Source organism: Notamacropus eugenii, chromosome 5, assembly GCF_028372415.1.
Source record: "Notamacropus eugenii isolate mMacEug1 chromosome 5, mMacEug1.pri_v2, whole genome shotgun sequence".
Taxonomy (NCBI): domain Eukaryota; kingdom Metazoa; phylum Chordata; class Mammalia; order Diprotodontia; family Macropodidae; genus Notamacropus; species Notamacropus eugenii.
The window spans coordinates 226,982,489-227,004,780 of record NC_092876.1 but is presented as its reverse complement, the minus strand read 5'-3'; the positions used below and the strand labels follow the sequence as shown (position 1 = coordinate 227,004,780).

Genomic DNA, 22,292 nt, shown 5'->3' with positions numbered 1-22,292 from the left:
TGGGAATTAAGTTAACCATCCTCCTAAGAAATATTTGGTAAGTGATTTGCAAAATGTTCTTTGTGCAAAGCTTGTCACAGAATCATATTAGCTCAGTTAGAGTTCATGAAGTCATCTAATCCAGCCCTCTACATTTAGATAGGTAAGGTGTTATCTCCATTTTTGCATATCAAGAAACTGAGTATTGGAGAGGTGAGATGACTTGACCAGGGTCATAGATGCAGTAGCTGTAATAGGACAAAACGAAATTCCTTCTATCAAGTACAGATCTCCATCTTCCATGTCAGTGATTTCTTTCATTGATTAAACAAAAATAAGGTGTTTTTTAATACTCCATTGGCAGTCTACTCATTTCAAATGAATATAACTATTAGGATTTGTTTGTTTTATATTCCATAAACATCTTTTCTTCCCATTATATTTTCCTTTCGTGTCTCTCACATTGGTATTATCTAATAGGATACAAGGACATCCAGTAATCATCAGGTGATGAGCATGGTGGTAATAGGACAAAATAACAAGCTTTATTCACAAGCTATATAACTTATTCAGAAACAAGTAAGGCTGAAACTTCAAAAGGAAGCTTTAGGAATCATGTAGTTTAAGGGCAGCTAGGTGGTGTGGAGAGTAGAGCATTGGCCCTGGAGTCAGAAGGACCTGACTTCAAATCCCACCTCAGACACTTAAAATACTTACTTGCTGGGTCACCTTGGGCAAGTCACTTATCCCCAATTGCCTTGCCTTCCCCCCTCCAAAAAAAAAAAAAAAAGAATCATGTAGTTGAGTGGTGTCAAAATGCACAGATGTGGAGTCAGTAACACTCACTAATGCAATCTGACCCAGATTAAAGTGTAATTGGGAAATATTTAATGAAATAATTAAAATGTAATAAGTCATAGATAACATTATATTTTAAAATTTAGTTAATATGTGACCCACAAGCATCTTTATGTACATATTATTGGTACCCCTCCTCTTTCTAGTTGAGTGTGATACTACTGTGATAGTTCAACTCCCTAGTTGTACAAAGGAAGAAACTGTGACCAATAGAAGGGAAATCAGTTACAACCAAGTCACATAGAAACAGAGTGGAAGGCCTAGGACCATAACTGATGTCAGAGTCCAATGACATTTTTCACTGTACTACAAAATCAGTTAAAGGCTACATGGGAAGAGTAAATGTTAATTAGAATGAAACTTTTACTTATCTAGGTATTTCATGTATATTACTTATCTTGATCATAACTAGCCAGGGGCTGGCCATAATATACTTTGTGATTTTCATCTAGATGTTAGGTGCTCAACAACTTGTCAAGGCATAATTCTATAAATTAAGTGATTGCTGAAAGGCTAAAATCCAGGTGCTACCCAAAAGGAAGTATCATGGGAAAAAATATTGCAGAGAAGAGGAAACCTCTAGATTAATACTTTTTCCTGTGTCCAATTTCTGTTATTTTCTTTTTTAGAAATGCATACTAACTTGTCAAAATGGAAATGGTAGTCCATTTTTCTCATTACTCATTAATATTTCTCCTTCGGGAAAAAAAACGTACATTTTCAAATAAATAATCCATTCTTATTGCTAAAAGAGAGAAAAACAAGCAATGCACAGAGCTTCCAAATAATTATATATGTAACAGGAATCATTCTGTAAGATTTTTCCTGTTCTTAGTTCCTTTTCAAAATCTTTTAAAACAGACTTTTGGCAGCAGAGATTCCTGGCCTCCTTCTATATGCATCACCCAGAGATACTTATAATAGTGACATAGTCACAGTCTTTCTTTATGGGTATGAATAATTCCATCTCCTGTTGGGCACAGGGGATAGCAGGCACATCAAGAGACTGACATAAGACCTACCATGGACAGTGAGAACTGATGTTTGTCCCATATGTAAACAAGGAAAAGTTTTTTGCAGCAGGTCTGACTTTTTATCCACAGATAAAAAAGAGAATTGACTTTAAATATACATAAACACGTGTATATGTGTATACATATATACATGTACATGTATATGTAGTGTGTGTGCATACTGATGTCCTTTCAGAAAATAAAAGGTACTCTTGTACTTTTTCCTTCCCTATTTATAGGTACTGAACCTTTTTCTGGCTTTGCTACTGAGCTCATTTAGTTCAGATAATCTTACAGCAATTGAAGAGGATACTGAGACAAACAATCTTCAGCTTGCAGTAGTGAGGATCAAAAAGGGGATAAATTATGTGAAAAAAACCATGCGTGAATTCATTCAAAAAGCATTCGTTAGGAAGCCAAAGATTTCAAATGAGATCAGAAGAGTGGATGAACAAAATATTAAAAGGGATAATTACGTGCCCAACCATACACTTGCTGAAATGAGCAAAGATAAACACTTCCACACAGATCGAGATGGGACCAGCGGTTTTGGCAGCAGCATGGAAAGATACATAATGGATGACAGTGACTATCAATCTATCATTCACAATCCTAGCCTCACAGTCACAGTACCAATTGCCCTGGGAGAGTCTGATTTTGAAAATGTAAATACTGAAGAATTTAGCAGCGAGTCAGATGTTGAGGGCAGCAAGGAGGTAAGATTATTTTATCCGTATTTTTGATGTTATGAGATAGTAAGATTGGATAATCATTTGTAAAGTTTTTGTCTTTATATTTGTCTCCTCAGTAATTTCCTAACAAATCTGCTCATGATTTCACTTATTAATATGCAAAAATGAATTTCACATCTCATCAATTCTATAACAAATCCAGGTGATTAGCACAGAAAACATCTTTAAACCTGTCCTTGTTGAAAAAAATTATTATTTTATTTTCAAATTCTATTAAGAAAGTTATTTCTGTTGCCTTAGATCATGAAATAGGAGGCTTTTCAAATAATCATCAGGTAGAATTGAATACGTACTCTATTGAATTCACAGAAGGTAAGAAATGGCCTTAGGAGTTTATAGTCTAGTTATGAAGAAAAGACTGACACATGGAAAAGAAGCTTGAAAATTACTTATAATAAAGTGCTGAATCATGATGGACAAATGCTGTGAGAGTTCAGAGAAAGAGCCAAATGAGGCCCTCAGGGAAGGTTTCATGACAGAGCGGAAACTTGAGGTGGGCCTTGAAAGATGGCTAGGAATTGAATCAGAAGAAGGGGGACAAGAAGGAATTCTAGAAAGGGAATAACTTATTAAGGCAAAACTATTTTCCACATAGTATGATGATTTAACTTCATTGGCAGTTATGACAGATTTATTTAAGAGAATAGTTCATAGAATTTTAAAAATTCAAAACAGTAATAATAGCCATTATTTATATGGCTTCATGGCAGGACCGTGGGCTGCACTTAAGGACCTACAGGATCACATGTGGCCTTGAGGTCAGAGATTCTCCACCTCTGCTTTATGATTATTCAGCCTCTATATATTAAATATTAATTATGTATAAATGAAGAAACTGAGGCTCAGATTAAATGATATGGATTGTCACTTAGCTAGTACATGCCAGGGGAAGTATCTGGAACTTTCCCGACTCCAAGTTCAGCAAACTTTCCACTGCACCATGTTGCCTATTAATCCTCATTTCTGAGGGATCTTTGAGTGCCGTTATAACTTTCCTATTCAAAAAGAATATAGAACTGAAACGGAAAGAAAGGAATTAAAAGAGGCCTTGTTTGATTTTTCAGTTTGGTAACTATATACAGAAAAGACCCCAGGATATGATCACATATTCAAGAGTAATGAATGTCTTTTTTCCTGCAAGGATTAAAAATGCAGTTTTATGGAAATATGTATTTCCTCCCTAGATCAGTTCTTACAGTGTGTCTTCTTGACGCATGACTGATTCTGTGGCTGAATTATATTAACTACTTTGTGCTGCTGCTCAAGTGAAACAAACCTCAAGAGCTGAACATGTGGTGAACTTTTAGATGCTATTAAACACACAGCTTGTAGGCTGTTTTTGTTTTGTTTTGTTTAAATAGGAATAGTCCCATGCCTCTCGAGGAAGCCTTACCAGTAAGGCAATCCAAAACCCTGCTGGAATGATTTTAAATAAAGGGGAAAATATTTTCCTTCATATATCTGATTGTATTGCTACTTTTGTTGAAGGAGGCATAAGTGGTTCTTTGTAAGATCCATTGGGCTGGAAATTTTCTTTGGTCCAAATTGTCATTTTCATTTTTAAGCACTAAGGGTATCCAATAAAGCAGTTAAATGTTATAGCAGATCAAATGCTGGACCTGTGATCAGGAAGCCCTTAGTTCAAATTCTACCTCATATACTTAATAATTATTTGATGTTGGGCAAGCTATTTAATCTTTCTGAGACTGCTTCCTCATCTGCAAATTGGGGATAATAATACTACCCGTCTCCCAAAATTGTTGTGAGAATAAAAAGACTAAAGTGCTTTGCTGACCTTAAAATACTAAACAAACATTAGTTTCTACTTGGAAATTTCCCTGTTTTGAGGAGAGGGGAGGAGTAACATTAGCCTGACTAGCCCAGAAACTCTGCCAGAACCTGGAGATGTAGGAATCTGCCTAATTTGCTTTGTGAAATAGTTCAACCCTAGTCCATTGACAGGTGACAACCAGACAGATTTCCTTTAGCTGAGGAGACCCACGTAGAGAAGATGGTGGAATATACTTCAATGAACTGTAATTAGGTTCTTCATTCTGAACTAATGAACTGTTTTAGTGAGCAACCTTCTTCTAATATCATTGCAGTTAAATTCAAGCGGAATGTTTAGATATACTACCTTTCTAAATCAATCTGATTTCGTACTGCAGACACCAGTGTATGTGCTTGATGGAGGACTATTGACCTAATGTAGACACAATTTATGTCTCCTGGAACTAGAAAGCATATGCTGTCATCTGTGGTGTAACCACTAGAATATAGCCACTGTTAAACCTATTCAGAACACAGCGATAGAACCACCTATTAGATCCCAGAGTGCCCACCTCTAGGCCTAAGGCAGAATGTTATTGCCACAGCATAGTAGTGATGACATGTTAAGTTAAACCTGTAGAGAAAATCATTTTTTCACTTACCTCAATGATTTGCAGTCATGAGGATGACCAAGTGTTCTTAGAAATGTAGGATCCTTTCAGATAATGTACCAAATTCTCATTTATTTCTGAAATGAAGACATATACCCTTGCCATTTACCCAGTAACAGATTACTTTCACCTTATTTAATAGGCACATCAAACTGTTTTACTAAAAGCATTTTGACCTTGTTCTTCGAATTATACACATAAGAATAATAACAAAAGTTTACATTTTAGTACTTTAAAAGTTGCAAAGCACTTTATGAATATAGTTTCATTTTATCCTCGTAAAAACCATGAGATACAGGTGCTATTATTCCATTTTGTAGCCAAGAAAACTGAGGCAGGCTGTTCTTAAGTGATTTAAACAGTCATACAACTAGTAATATGTGAGGCCAGACTTGAACTCAGGTCTTCCTGGTTCCAGGTTCAGTGTAAGGAGCCACCTGCCTCCTGTTAGGGATATCTCAACAATCAAATGAGATAATATATAAATGCTATCTATAATTATTGTCATGATGATGACTAATCATTTAAACACTTCTTTTCTCTAAACTTAAAATTTTCAAAATTGTGATTCCTTCTAAAACAGAATACAAAATATTACATAGTGAATAATATGCTGAAAATGTCACATTTTAGTTATACTTTTAGTGAAGCATACAATGCTATATTATCAAAATCAGAGCCTTTGTTTTTAATATGACTATTTCTTAAAATAATATTAAAGTCTTTACTCTGAGTTTTCTGATCTGATTACTTTTCAGCTACTTTTCTAGGCAATGGGAAACCATTTGTTGAGTGCCTGCTATGTGCCAGGCACCGTGCTAAGTGCTAACTATAAAAAGATGATTAAAGTCTCCTCTATTAAAGATCTCACATGACAAGCAAACAAATATGTATCAACAAGCTATGTACAGAGGGGAAAAGTAGGAAATAACTAACAAAGGAAAGGCACTAGAATTAAGAGTGGTTAGGAAAGGCTTCCTGTAGAGGATGGGATTTTAGTTGAAATTTAAAGGAGGCCAGGGAAGCTAGGAGGCAGAGATAAGGAGAGAGCATAGGGAGAGCATATTCCTTGCATAGAAGACAGTCTGACACAATGGCTCTCCCTTCAAGAGATAGAATGTCTTGTTCAAGGAATATCCTGGAAACCATTGTGACCAGACTGAAAACTATAGGATGGGGAGTAAGGTGTAAGAAGACTGGAAAGGTTGATTGGGGAGAAATGAGCTTATGAGGGACTTTGAAAATCAAACAAGATGTTGTATGTGATTGGAGGTAACGGAGTCACTGGAGTTTTTTTGAGGAAGGTGACATGGTTGGACCTACAATTTAGAATTTTAGAATTTAGTCCAGAATGTTGGTTTTTATCCTTTAACCATGGTAAATTTTAAATGATTCATCTTTCTGAAGTTGAGAAAGAAAAGGAGAGGTTTGGATTTATTCCACTGAACTTATTTTAAAAGCTAGGGCAAAGGGATCTTTTCAGGGTGGGATGATTCACTTTTGATCTATTTACTCTTTGAAAGGTGAGCTGGCTATAATTAGTGAAGGATTAGAAAGTAAGTTCACTAAGTCTATGAAGATTTTTTCCAGCAAGAAAATTTAGTTTAGCATTAATTAATTAGCAGCAATTTCTTTGACCCCTGTAATTACTATATTAAGCCAAAATGAATGTAATTGCATGCCAAAATCCACATGGAATTTAAGTTCATGGAAAGGACACAATTCCTAAGTATTCTCTGAAAAAATTCCAAAACTACTCCAAAATTTTTTATTTTCTTTTGGTTTTGATTTGAAAAATAACAACATTTACCAAGCTTATTTTTGTTGTTGTCTGTAATATTCTATTTATCATTCTCTGGAAGAAAATAATAACATCATAGCATTGGAATGCACATTACTAAAATATTCTGATCTTGACCCCTGTATTTGGACAGGTAAGTTCCTCATCTGTTTAATATAGATAATTATTGTGTTTCTGTTTTTAAGATCCCTGAAACAGAGATTCTTGTTCCTTTTTTTTAAATTTTGGAAACCAATAGCAAAATTTTATCTCTAAAGAAAATAATATATTATTTTTTGCATTTCAGATTCCTATTAATATAATCTAGCACTATATGCATGTATGTCTACATAGATGTGTATGTATATATAAACATACATACATATATATGTACACATAAATTTATAAGAGTACTACATTGCTGCCTCATTTTGTGTGTTTGGTATATTTTCATTTCCAAACCTTTGAAAAATCAAGCCTTTGAGTAATTCTTCAACTTTTATCACTAGCTTTTACTTTTATCCATAAATGTGCTGCCATATTTAACTTTATGGAAATTTTATCCTTAGAATATGATTCCTTTTCTATGACACAGGATTAACTATTTCTCACTCCTAAATAGTGTATAACACCATTCCTTGAATACAGTAGACACTTAATAAATACTTTTTGACTGACTAAACAAGGACATCTAACAACATCATAAAGGCATTCAATTACTTCATCTAATTGAGTGATAAATGTTAAATTTGTACGAGTATATGCCATGTACCTATTGGATACCACTAGACATTCCCCCAAAGTTGATACCAAATCACTGAAAAATCACCTTCTAAGTATAATTATTAGTCACTTAGTGGTAGTGTATCTGAACCAGCACTTCCCAACTGCATGGGGACCATTGCTTTATAGTCTATGTTAAAAGTATTATGTCATCTTTTCCCCTTTGGGAACTTTACATTTAATATCTCCAGAGACTTAGCTCACTCTATGAATTCTTAAGACTGCGGTGACTCTCCATTAGCACTCACATTTGTCTTTCAGATCTGTCTTCAAGCTCTACTGCTTGTAGCAATTGTTGTTTCCTTAAGAGCTCATGAGCTATGCTCGTATGTATGAGCTGTTTCTCTTCCAATCAGATTTTCTGTTCTCATTGAAAAGATAGTTATTCTGGTTAATTATTCCCAGACAATGTATATGAAAAAGGTAAAGAAAAAGTTACCCATAATTTAAAGATTTGGCACGGTGTTATTATAAACCTGGCTTAAGATTAAACAAAAAGTCAACAAGAAAAAAAAAGCTTTTTTTTCCCATTGATAATTATAATGGATATAAAATTTATTGAAAGTGCCTCCTTTTAGCAGCAGATACCATATCCTAGCTCTATTCCACTCAGTTACTTATTGTACCAAATTGACCATCATTGTCATCTTACTTCTTGCCTATATGCTCAGGGAACTAGATTCAATTCAGCAAACATTCATTAAGCCTTTACTATGTTCAAGAGACTGTACTAAGCACCAGTGATACAGTGATGAAAAATGATACCCTTGCCAATAAAGGAATTTCACTTTACTAGGAAGGACTATGGCCAGATGAAAATTACCAGAATAACCAGGGAAATGAAAATTGTGCAATATAGGGATTGTTTGAAGGAACTAAGGGTATTTTCATCCTTGTTGTTCAGTTGTTTCAGTCATGTCTGGCTCTTCATGACTTCATTTGAGGTTTTGTTGGCGAAGACACTGGAATGGTTTGCCATTTCCTTCTCCAGCTCATTTTACAGATGAGGATACTGAGGCAAATAGGGTTAACTGACTTGCTTGAGGTCACACAGCTAGTAAGTGTCTGAGGCCATATTTGAACTCAGGAAGATGAGTCTTCCTGACTTCAGACCCCAGCACTCTATCCACTGCACCATAGAAAAGCAAAAACTTAGATGTGATGAGGACTGATGACTATATTCAAATATGTTGACAGGCCTCTTCACTGAATGGGCATTACCTCACCCTAAGTGAGTACCTGAATAGGCCTTGGCATCTTGGGCCTTCGCCAGTCATCCTGATGCATTGACACATATCTAGTCTCTGGACCCAGATGGCTCAGAAGGAGAAAGTGAGGCTGGTGACCTTACACAGGCCTCCCTCCCTCAAAACAAAGTCAAGTACAATTCATGTCACCTTCTCTCTGATGTCATAGTCTTCTTCAAAAATGAAGGCTGAACACAACAACAACAGCAATTTTCACAGCAGAAAAGCAGAAGGATCAAAAGGATCAGTGGGTTGATGTCTCAGAGGCAAACAATGGCTTCAGAAACTTCCTCACATGTAGTACTATACAAAAGGGGATTGGGTGACTTAGGAGGTCCTCAGCCTAGTGTTAGATAACTAATTTGGATAGGGGTAAAAAAGAATGCAAAAATGTTATACAAGACAGTCTTATCTAATTAGGTACCACTTAGACTAGCTGATCTCTGTGACTGATTTCACTCTGAGTTTCTGTGAAACAGATAAAAGCATGCGTTTAGGAAAGTAAAATTTTGAATGTTATTTCATCTATAATCTTAAATATTTGAAATAATAATTAACCCTATTTTGTTTTGTATGTCTGTATTTCATTATACTTGTTTACCATGGAAAATATATTTCTTTTTAATATATTTCTTTGAGAAGAAAAGTAAATGTGGAACCTCATTATTTGTTCCATATTTCTGTTGGTTCTTTAAATATTCTTAGAATTTGGTGTAAATATTTTGATATCAGTGTTGCTAGTTAGTTGATGTTTGGTCAGTAGATTCTGTAGTCAATGTAGACTCAGTCAGAGGTATGAGAACCTTCTCTGTGGAGTAGAGAAAACTTCTTACAGGAAAGAGGATGACCTACAGATTTTTGACTTGAATAACTGATTTCTACTCATCTGATGCTAGCTATTTGTGACTTTTTTGTTGTGAACAAATGTTTGTTCAGATACTATAAAAATGGAAAGTTTTCTGTCTCCTTTATTAAACATTCTTATTGGGTTGAATAGTAGGGAGTATTGGGTAGGAAAGGAGAGGAAGGATTTATATTTATATAAATTTATATCACACCTGCTAGGTATCAGGCACTGTGCTAAGTGCTTTACAAATATTACTTCATTTGTCTTCACAGCAACCTTGTTCTAATATGATGCCTCATTTTACAGCTGAGGAAACTGAGGCACAGAAAGGTTTAGTGACTTGCTCAAGGGACTATATTTGAACTCAGGTCTTCCTGACTCCAGACCCGGCAGTCTATGTATTCACTGTACCACCTACCTGCCTGTAGCTTTAGAAGTAACACTTAGAAAATGTTATACCTACATTCCAAAGATTTCTTTTCTTGTATTACCAAGTGATGACATTATATGGTTTCTAAGTCTACTTTTTTTCTTTTGTGAATTGCCTTTCAACATTTTGTTGAGTGTTTTATTATGTTGAGTTGCTTTCAAATGATTTTCCAAATTTTCAAGTATATAATAAACAGCATTATCACATATTTCAGGTGTGTAAATAATCATAATATCCAGATACCTTATCTTCTTTATTTTTCAGTCATACTGAACAACTAACCTGATTCTAGAAGCTGAAGCTAGTACGACAACATGTGTAACCTTCATTACCTTACATTCTTACTTCTCACAGGGGTAAAAAGCAAGGTGGATAAATCAAGGAAGCAGTTCTGGTGTTTTAAACCAGGCAGAGACAAATGTGACAACTTTTACACAGGTTACCTAAAAAAAAAATCATACAAATATGATATTTTTTTCAATGTCTCTTGTCTTGCATGCCAATAAGCTAAAATATATTTTGCCAAGTCCATTGCAATAAAGTAAAATTCCATAGCCTGGATTGAGGCTCTTATCACAGCATGTTCTTGGGGCAATGCATCATTTTCCTGTGATTCTCTCGCTGACAGTTCTCTGATACATCTACGTAATCCTTTGGCATTCTCAACTGCATGTTCAATCAGTTTTTATCATTTGGATTATAAAAGTGAGAAATTGGGTGTAACAGAAGCCATTAAAACATCATTGAAATTGAAGACTTTGGCCAATTAAACCTTTCCCCCCCTTTTTGAATAGACTATGTATCACATCACTTTTCCAACCTATATTCATTGAAATTTTGTTTCGAAAGCAAGACATATTTGGGAGAAAAAAAAATGAGTTCATTTTTTCAAGAATTTTCAACCAGAAAGTGTTATAAACTTTCATTGTAGATACAGAAGATTCACATAATTGGTATTTTAATTCTGATTCAGCTGTCCAAAAAATGTGGTTTAAATTCCAGCAGAGAATAATTTTAGGAAATTTTAGTTGAATTTAAAAGATACCTGGTTTCCTGGATGCAGATATTTTCAGTAAAAAGAATAATTCATCGTTATATATCACTTTAAGGGCTTATAAATTACTTTTCTCATGACAAGTTTTTGCCAGTGTTACCACCATTTTTCAGATAAGGAAACTGAGGCTCATCTAGTGTAAGGGACTTGCCCATGAATATGTAATGAAGATGTGTCAGAGAAGGACCTGGGTAGAAGTTCTGAAAAATCCGATTTAGACTTGATATCAGAGGAAAAGAAAAACTTCCCAAGAGCTACCCAAAAGCCTAATGGACTGCCTTCAGAGACAGTGCATTCTACCGCCTCACAGATACTTAAGTAAAGGCTCAATTAACCATTTGTCAGGCACGTTATATCATAAAAAATTTCTTTAATACGGATTAGATAACTACTGAATTCTTTGAAACTCTGAAATTCTGTGATTTAAATCTTCTGACTCCAAAACCAGCATCACAACTAACCTTTCTCAGAAAACTGCAACAACGAGTTATATGCCATTTGTCTCAGGTTACAAAGTGAGTCACTGGTGGGGGATTAAAATATCTGAATGAAGGGCTTCACTTTCCTCTAGATTCTATTTATGAAGGAAACAAAGGACCCATGTAGTATTTCACTGTTGAGTAAAATGCAATAAATTTATTTGTAATGCCCCAATTTAATTAGTGAAACAAATAACAATTTAAAGTATAATTTTATTATGTTTCTCAATAAATTATCAACTATAATGAAAATTAATATGATATCTTAGATAAAGCTATTTATTCCATTTAATTATTGCTGCAACTTTATAGAACCATAGTATATTTTCATATTAACACAGCTTGTGAGTTATAGTCTTAGTTGTACTTTGAATGGTCGTAATAAAAAGTGACTTAGATCATCCCTTTCTTCTTAGTTTCTCAGATACTTTTTTTATGTCTCATTTGTTTAGTCTTTTTACCAGTGAAGACGTGTCTTAAGACTTTAAAAAAGTTTTAAACTTTACTAAAACTTTTGAGACACATTGGGTTTATATAATTCAGCTTGGAGAACACATACCCTAATTTGCCAAAGCTAGTACAGATTTCTTTATATAATGCTGCTATAACATACAAATATGACAAGAAAACATGAGTATTCAGCTTTAAACTCAGTATACACTTTTAAGTATTTGAAATATAATGGCTTTTTTCTTTAAAATTAGTGTGTTCTTGAAAATATTTGTTTTATAATCCAGTCCATGACGTCAATATAACCTGGCATTGCTGTGACATCTATATCACTACAATCCATTGTGGAATGATGAAAGCAAAACTTACTCAAATATTTATAATGGGCAAATAAAAATATATGCTTCATACAGTGTTAATAATGATAAAAATGTGTTGGTGTATTCTGGTTTTTCTATTTACTTCTACCTCTTCTGATATATTTTGCCATTACATTTATCTATACTAAAATTGAAATGACTTAGAGGCAGTATTCCATTAGAAAATAATTGCTTTCCAAAACTATATAAAAAAACTACAGGTGGCTGGAATTTATTCTTAAAAAACTATTGCAGATTCTACAAAAGCTAAGAGAGAGTACTTCTATCAGGAAGTCAAGTGAAAAGCCCACTTAGCATATAGTTAAGCATCTTTGTCAAGGTGACAAAAAAGAATTTAAATCATTTCTATTTGAACACACATATTATTTTAACAAAAGACCTTTGACTTCCCTACTATCCTACCTTAAGAAAACATGAATCACATTTTTAGGAAGGTCATTTGGCTAAGAATTTGAAAATTTTGTAAAACTTCTTTGTGAAAAGCTCTTTAAAATATAGTATTTATCTTACCATATTTACAGAAAAATGGTCTTAATGAGTTTGATAATAAAGCTTTTTAATATAAATCTCTTAAAAGTGGCTTAAGGTTGGAAATGCCAGAATTCTATGATTGTAGTTGGCCATTTTTACATTATCCTGATTTCTAACATTTTGAGCAATATGCAAAATAAAGCAGGAAATCTTTAGCTAGAGTTTATCCTTTACAATGCTTCACAATCAAACATCATGGCCAAATTGGTCACTAGCCATTTGTATCCACGTGATTCCCTCCCTTTATTTTACAACTCAGATTACTATTTAAATAATTGAATTTTGACTCTACTTTGCCTGTGCTAAGTTCATTACATTTCTTGTGTCTTTATGTGATTACTCTGTTTTTACTGTCGTTTCCCCCTTATATTTCAGTCTATCATATTTCACTGAGTTATTTTCTGATTCCCATTTTTATTCATTGTACAAGAGTGACTTGTAGAGCTGTCCTCCAGTCATGGCCAATTCAACTGAGTTTTGGTGCAACAGACCATTTCTGTGTCAATGTGGAAATGTTTTAGTTTCTCCAGCAATAACTTAACCATTGGCCAAGATTGTATACCTTGTACCAGTACTTAAATCAGTGTGATATTCTTAGCATTATTTTCACTCTTTTCCACTCTGCCATTCTAACTGCCTAGAGTGAAGAAAAGTGATTTTAAAGTAATTTAAGTGAAGAAAATTAAATAGAGCTGAGGGCTATTTTATATTTTATTTGTTAAATAGATTAGCATAATTAAAAAATTATCTTCTTGGGGACCAACCTTCCTCTGATGAGCTTTTCTGAAATTAGCTACACTCATCTTCAGATAACAGACATTGTCTGTCACCATGCCCAGACTAACGGCCTATCCATCTTGATAGAGCCTGCCAGTAGTACTCTGCTGGCATGGTCTTGGAAAACTCCAAGTTAGCCCTATACCCAGATGAAGCATCAGAAGTCTTTTGTGGGGGGAAAATAGCTTCATTTGAGTGTGATTTTCCACTAATGCTTTGGCACGTTGCACCTGTGATTTAATTTCTACGATCACTTACTGCATTCATATATATTGAGATCCCTCCATACCTTCTTATCCCTGGTGATTCTCGTTTATGCTTCCTAATAAGTGATTGAACCACATGATAATAGATTTGGAACTGAAAAAATAAAACTAGAGATTAAGTAGCTGAATCCCACAGTTTTAAAAATAAGGAAACTAACAGGTACCAATTAGAGCTAGGATATGAACCTAGATTCATTACTACATGTTTTACTTTTTATGTAAAAAGATACCTTTCTTTTCTTTCTTAATTGATCTAGATCATATGGGATAATGTTTGTAAGGCACTTAGAACAGTGCCTGGTGCATAGGTACTTAATGAATGCTTGTTCCCTTCCTGTCTTCATAGTTATTGGTGATCAAACTACTACATGAGTGTAACCAAGATGCACATATTTAATATTTAATGTCATGTACAGGATTAACTTCTTTACTGTGTAAAAATAAGTTGATTATTCATTATAAGTATATTTTATAACACAGGTATAACAAAATAGTGGCTACTAAAAAAGATAGGATTAGGAACAGCAGAATAAATAGTTCCTTTTTCTTTATGTAATATTCATAGTTCTACATATTTTAATGTATTACAACAGTAGATATGCATTTGGTGAAGTTAGTAATTTTTTGTTGACTTTAGCAAAGTGAGGAGAATTATCTATTTAAAAGGTGACTTTTAACAGAATCAGTGCTGTGTATGATGCGTTCTCATTACTAGTAATTTTGAATTTGGGAAATTTAGTTTTCCTCCAGTAAGTAGTATTAATGAATAGTCCTGACTGCTATCAGCTCAGAGTGAAAGGAATTCTTATTGTAAATGATTAAAATAATCAAAAGACTCAAAAAAATGGATTTTTTTTAATGTGGACAATACCTGAAAAGAAATATATTTTATTCTATTGATTAATTATCTTACTTAGGATATGTTATATTTGATGACATTTATGAGACGGGCAAGAAGAATTCGTAAAACTACCTTTAAATTACTCAAGTCAAATTCAGCATCCAACATTTCCTCCATTTAAAAAAATATCTGTATATCTCAAATGTGAAAAAAAAATATTTAAGCTGCATAGTGTTTAGCATCAGGGATTCTTAACCTTTTTTGTTTGTTTTTTATACCTATTTTATATCCTCATGAAGCCGGTGGAATCCTCAGAATTATATTTTTAAATGCATTAAATAAAATACATATTATTACAAAAGAAACCATATACCTTGAAATACAGTTACCAAAAATACTAAAAACACAAGTTTATTGACCCCAGGTTAAGAACCTCTGGTTTAATGGCATATGTATATGATTGGTTATATGTGTCTGTCTGTCTATCTAGCTACCTGTCTATCTGTCTGTCTTTATATACATATATTCACCTGCATGTCTATGTATATCTGTGTTCATACTTGTGCTGTGAACAAGTCTTCCCTGCTGTGACCCATTTGATAGCATATTTTCAAGGTCTAATGGCCTTAGGTTTAGGAAAGATATAAGTTAGTCCCAACATACAGATATCTCACATGCCTATGGCAATTTGCTTCACTATGGAATGTATAGTAATTGATTTCTTTGCACAGTCATGGTTCTACAGAAAAAAATCATATGTATATGTATGTATATACATGTCAAAAATTATTTTTGTTACTAATACAGACAAAAATTAGGTTCTGTTCTATTATATTTTTAAAAATCCCCAGCATTTGGCGCAGTGCTTGCCTTATTGAAGGCACTTAACTGATTGTTGACTGTTGACTACTTGCTTTTGCTTGGTTCCCCAAATCTTTTGGAAAGAGAATTTTTTTTTCTCTAAACCCAATCAATTTGAGTATTCCTGAATATTCATTCATGTAGCTCCTAGATTCCTAGATTTTTATTTGCTTCTAAATTATGGATTCCTACAACATGTTAAACTCCTGTTATTGATTTCCCAAACCAAAGTACAACCACCCAGTGGGAATAATGCCTCTAATGCCTATTATAAAATGATGAGTACTACTACAACTGTTCTTCTGAACATTGTAATTTTATGAGGACTATATCTGCTTACATCATTCCTTCCTCATACAGGATTTTATCTGTGTAGTTTTTACTGATGTCATACTCTGTGATAACAAGATTGTAATAGTCCAGACAAAATATGTACTTACAACTACTGTCATTTAATGTAGTATATGCAACTGACCTAAAAACCATAAAGAAATAAAAAATTGCAACTTTATGGCAAATATTAAAATGCAGATTAGGTTCAGCTAATGTAAAGAGTTTTTCTAATTCTGTTTCAGAGTCACAGTTAACACTTGATTTGAGATGCTCTAGAAATTAGTTATAATTTCACTAGATTATTTTAATGTCCCACATTTGCTGGTACTTTTAAAATGTTCATACATGTATGAGCAAATAAATATGAAATGAAGTAGCTGCTGCTCTTCCTTATATAAAGTCTAAATTATAAAATTATATTTTAAGTTTTCTATCCTTGCTAATATATGTTATTTATAACAAAAGGTGGGTTTTTTAATGTTGATTGAAGTTTAGGCATAATATAAGTGATAGAAAAAATAAACTGTCTCTTTATCTTAGAATTAATTTTATGACCATAAGGAAATTAAGTTCATTATTCTCATATGTAAGTCTATTATGCTTGATTTCACTGAATCTTTACTGCAGAGTTCACATGTGATAATCAATTTAGTGTAGTGTCTTGACTTTGTGTAAATGTTTTCAAATTTTGTGGATCAGATAGATGATATTGGAAGAGAAAATTTAATTGATTTTTTGAATTCTGATTTAATGCTATTTTTAAAACATATATTTTATGTGGTCCTATTATACATGCCCTTTACATCAAAGAAGGAGGAATTATAAATTGTTGGAATTTTCTCTTGCTTTCTTCTGCTCTATTTTTTTTCCTTCTTAACTATTTAAAATGCCTTTACTTATCACCAGATGATCAAAATGAATTGAATTTTCAGTTAAAAGAGATAGAGGTAGTATGACAACTGGTGAAATGCTATGGATTTTACAATCTTGATGATCCTAAAATATTTCCTGTTGCTTTTTTAAATGCAATGAAAAATAAATCACGGTAAGACAATGGACTTAAATGCCATACCACAATACAGATAGTATAGTGCTAGTATCAAAAAAGTTACTTATCTCTTTGAAGGTAATGTTAACAAATAAAATCATTACTACTTTTTAAATGTATTTTTTTTTACAACGTTCATCAACAAAAATAGAAACCACACCAGGATGTGGATACAAAGATGAAGCAATGACACATTGCAAGGTTTCTAAACCTTAATGTGTGTGCTCATACATTTCTGTGGCCGCAATATTGTTGTGTTTTGCATAATGTGTTGCATGCTTCTTAGAATGCAATTCTAAAGGTACTTTGCTAAATTAATTCTAAATTTTTTTTTTTGTGGCTGGGTTTTTTGTTTGTTTTTTTGTTTTTAGCGAGTACACCAATCTAGCTCCTCTGAAGGCAGCACAATTGATAATGCTATCCCCGAGGATGGAGAAGAAGCAGTGGCAGAGCCTGAAAATTCAGATGAGCCAGAGGCCTGTTTTACAGATGGTAAGAGGAAAACTAACACCTGTTCATGGTAATTTGGCAACTGTTAATAGACATCATTTTAAAAATGATGTTGTGGATGAGATTTTTTTGTTTCAAAGCATTCTAGTACCTGGAAATGAAGGCTGGGTCATAGCATGAGCAGGAATCCTAATTAAAATCGCATCCCTAGAGCATGAGCAGTGAGTGACCTTTCCAGGTGCTATTTTCATTCACACTCTCACATTAGCCTTACACAACATGCCCCTCACTTGTTGACTAACAGCATTTATTTATGAAACAGTAGCTTGGAGAAAAGAATTTCCTTGAAAAAGAATGATTCTGCTTCACCCATACAGGAAAAGAGTAATTAAATATTGGACAGGTTTTGGTTGTTTTTTACCAAGTCATCTAAAACCTGTGGTTAACCAGACCCATTAGCTGAGAGATGGGCACTCTGAGGGGAGGATCCCTATGACTTCATTTTTGAAAAGATTTCATCCCTACAGGTTTGCTTTGGAGTATTACAGAGTTGTTTGGGGCTCTGGGATGTTAACTTCCTTAAACCATGGTGAAAAGGCTAGTATGATGTTCTTTGGTGGTTTTTCTTAGCAAAGATTACTGGAGTGATTTGTCATTTATTTCCTTCTCCAGTCATTTTACAGATGTGGAACTGAGGAAAACGGGGTTAAATGACATGAGTATCTGAGGCCAGATTTGAACTCAGAAAAATGAGTCTTCCTGCTTCTAAGCCCAGTGCTCTAGCCACCTTGGCACCTAGCTGCCCAAGGCTAATGTGGATCAGGGGTAATACTTAAGCTTGAAGTCTTTTATCTACTAAATTACCTTCCAAGGTAGCACTTTCCTTCCCCACTTCCCTCAGAAGTTATAATTGGATTAGCAAGTCTGTGAAGAAAAACAAAGATTGTGGTCAGATGATCTCTATTGTGTTTCACACTTCTCAAAATGTGCTGTTGGACTTTGATTTCATTCCTCTAACAAACTTGGATACTAGCTTAGAGCATGGAAGTAGAGCATAGTGAATAGAGAGAAAACTTGAGTCAGAAAGATGTGAGTTCAGATACAGACACAAACATGTAATACCTGTTATTATGATGTCCGGTAATATATCTGAGCCTTGGTTTTCTCATCTGTTAATAATTCCTGAAATATGCTTTTCACAGGGTTCAAATAAGAGAATGTATGAAAAGTATTTTATAGGTCATTTTTCAGTCATGTCTGACTGTTACTTCAATGGGGTTTTCTTGGCAAAGACACTGGAATGGTTGTTCATTTTACAGATGACGAACTGAGGGAAACAGGGTAAAGTGACTTTCCTAGAGTTACACAGCTAGTAATGTGTCTTACTGACTCCAGGTCCAGAGCTCTTATCCACTGTGCCACCTAACTATCATAAAGTACTTTGTAAGCTTTCAAATACCCCATAAAAAGAGGCTCTGATTAGCGTAAAATAATGAATTCTGGGAAGTGGTCATATTATTGGAATTCACTGCATTATTTCCATTGGCTTCCAACCAGTATGAATTCCAATAATATGACTAATTCTCAAGAATCATCTAGTTTGAAGATATAGATTGAATATGAATGTTATAAATATTTTCTCATTTGAGCTAACATAGAAGCATAATATAGAAAAAGTCAGATTCATTTATTACCTTGCCTACTCCATGTGTTTTTTAGGATACTTATATAGTAGCAAAATAATTGGAAGACAATGATATATGCAAGTTATTATAAAATGTCTAAATTTCCTGAGTAGTTAAAATGATTGATTTGAGCTGCCTTACGTGGGATAATACCACTTTAATTTCCAATAGGAACATACCCCCCAATAATTACAAGACTACATTGCTAAACTTTATCACCTAGTTTAGGTCATTTCATTTTTAATTGCCTATCAGGTTGAATGTTTCAGATAGACATTGAAGATAGAAAGCTGAAAAACAACATAGCTCCTACTCTAATGAAATACAGCTAGATTTTTAGTCTAAAGAACTGGGTTCAGAATTCAATTATATTTCTTGTCAACTGTGGTACCTATGAAATGAACCAGTGAGACTGAGTAGGGAAGAAAGAATCAGAAAACCACTTAGATGTGAAAGTGACCCAGCCCTATTGCTTTACAAATGAGAGTAAACTCAGTCTAAAGTGATGTGTTCAGCATCACAAGGTGATTAAATAGGAAAACTGAGATTTGCTCCTAGTTCCTCTGATTAGAAGGGAAGCTAGGTGGTGCAGTGGATACAGCACCAGGCTTGGTGTCAGGAAGACCTGAGTTCAAATTCAGCATCAGACACTTACTACCCTGGACAAGTCACTTAACCCTGTTTGCCTCAGTTTTGTCATCTGTGAAATGAGCTGGAGAAGGAAATGGCAAATCATTCCAGTGTCTCTGCCAAGAAAACCCTGAAGGGGATCATGAAGAATCAGACCCTACCGAAAGGATAGAACAGCAGCCTGAGAAAAGGCTATTAGAATTGGTAATGAAGAGGTCACTAGAAACCTGGAAGTGTACAGTTTAAGAAGAATGATTGGAAGTGAGGTTAGACTGCAGAGGAGCTGAGCTCAGTAGATAAGAGGGAAGAGTTACTTGGGGGATTATTCTTCTCATTGCATTTTTCCATTTCTAAAATATATTGATGAAATAAAATAAAAATATAACAAAAAAATTGATAAAATTATTTTGATACAACAAATGACTTCTAAGAAGTCTCCAGATGAACTCCCCTACAGAGCAACTTCTCTGAAAACTGTTAAACTAAATTTATCTAATTGAATAATTTTTGATTTATAACATGTCACTTCCTACTTTTGTAGTTTGTCTACTGTTAACAAAAAGGATGGATGTGTTCTCAGAGCTCTTGTCCTGGCTATTTTATCTTGTATGGATAAGTTGTATGTAGTTTTTGACACTACTCCTTCTTGGGTCTCATTCTCCCTGACCTGCTGAACCTTATCATTCTCCAAATCATGGGTGTAACAGCAAGGCTCACACCATCTTCCCTCTTGGTGATCCCATCATCTTTCTTGCATTTAGCCATTATATGTATGGAGAGGATTGTATTAGCAACCACACTAGCTCACAGAGTGGGCTGCTAGCACAGGTTCTTTGATCTGATTTTCTAAAGGAAAGACAACTTTAAAGGGGTCAACAATCTTACTTTAATTAGAAAGAAGTGAATATAGAAAATCCAAGCAGAGAAATTAGCACAGAGATTCAACAGACAGGGCTCCAACTGTCTGAACAAAGTAATACAACCACCTACTGTAGCACCAATGCAATATTCACAGTGCCTACAGTGGCTATGAATACCCTGATGCAGTTCTGAATTGCAAAATGTCACAGACTCACCACATGGAAGACAGAACTAAAATATTTATTCAGACACCAGAAAGCCAAATCCATCATAGTAACAAAAATCTATACACAATAACAATGCAGAGGACAACACCATCCCCAAGCCTTCCCCCTTCTAGGTTTCCCACAAACCAGCTTCATTAAACAAATCACAAGCAGGGTCCCTTAGACAAAATCACAAACAATCACAAAATCACTCGCACTAGCCAGCCACCTGCTTACCTGTATCCTTCCTAGTTATGACTAGACTCTGACCAATTTATCTCTCAGCTCTGCTCTAGCTCCACCTCTTCCTGTTCTACCCATTCAGCAAACTCCTCCCACCACAGGTTCCATGGGACCCATGGGCCTGTTAATGAACATGAAAGGTATCCCCATTTAAATTACTGTTACACCTACATACACCACCAGACCAGGAGAGTACCAACATCTGAATAGACAGAAGGTTCTTAACAAACAGCTACAAAGACACCCGTCCAGGGAATCAAAAGGTCCTCCTCATAAGCAAGCCCCCAAAGCAAGATGCCAAGCTCCCGGAATATATAACAAAGACTTGGGCCCTGACTGACTCAGAGCCAATAGACACAAAACCTACTCAAACTGACTCAAAACAGCTGTTCAAAAGACATCAATCCTTCAGATGTTCACAATTTATCCTGAGCCTGGAAAACTAAACTCCCAAAAGGAAAACACACAAAAAATCCCACTTTGCTTACATTTACAAGGACTCTGAGACATTTATCTAGCCCTAGGCTCTCTTTTGAGCTCTTATCCCATTTCAGCTACAAATCCAAGACATAACTATTATTCCCTCCAGACCAGTCCCAGTTCCTAACTTCCCTGTTTATGTTTATAGTGCTACCAGACTTCCAGCCACCCAAGTTCATAATTTCAGAGTCATTCTTGATTTTTTATTCTCCTGCATTCCCTATATCTAGTTAGTTACTTCTGGAATCAAACCCTTCAACATCTCTCATATCTGTCAACTTCTCTTTACACACAACACAATCACTATGGTCCAGGCCTTCATCACCCCTTTCCTAGACTGTTGAACTGATAATTGGCCTCCCAGATACCAGTTTCTTCCCTCTTCAATCTATTCTTCCCTCTGCTGCCTAAGTGATGTTCCTGTGCTCAAAAAATTCAAATCACACTAAAATAAACTATAAGATCCTCTGTTGGACAATTAAGGCCATTTACTCTCTTCTATGAATTTTACATCCCAGACCAACTGGCCTGTCAGATGATCACTTTACATGGAGTTCCATATGTAGTCTTTTCACGAGCTACCTTCC

At 34.6% G+C, this 22,292-nt stretch overlaps 1 protein-coding gene across 1 annotated transcript in view; it reads left to right on the top strand.

Annotated features, from left to right (window-relative positions):
• The window catches only part of SCN9A (sodium voltage-gated channel alpha subunit 9), a 190,472-nt gene that overhangs the window by 126,221 nt on the left and 41,959 nt on the right, over positions 1-22,292 (top strand). Inside the window, exons 17-18 of the mRNA XM_072612196.1 lie at positions 2,090-2,566; positions 17,522-17,642. Of these exons, the coding sequence (XP_072468297.1) occupies positions 2,090-2,566; positions 17,522-17,642 (598 nt within the window). The remainder of the gene's footprint in view (positions 1-2,089; positions 2,567-17,521; positions 17,643-22,292) is intronic.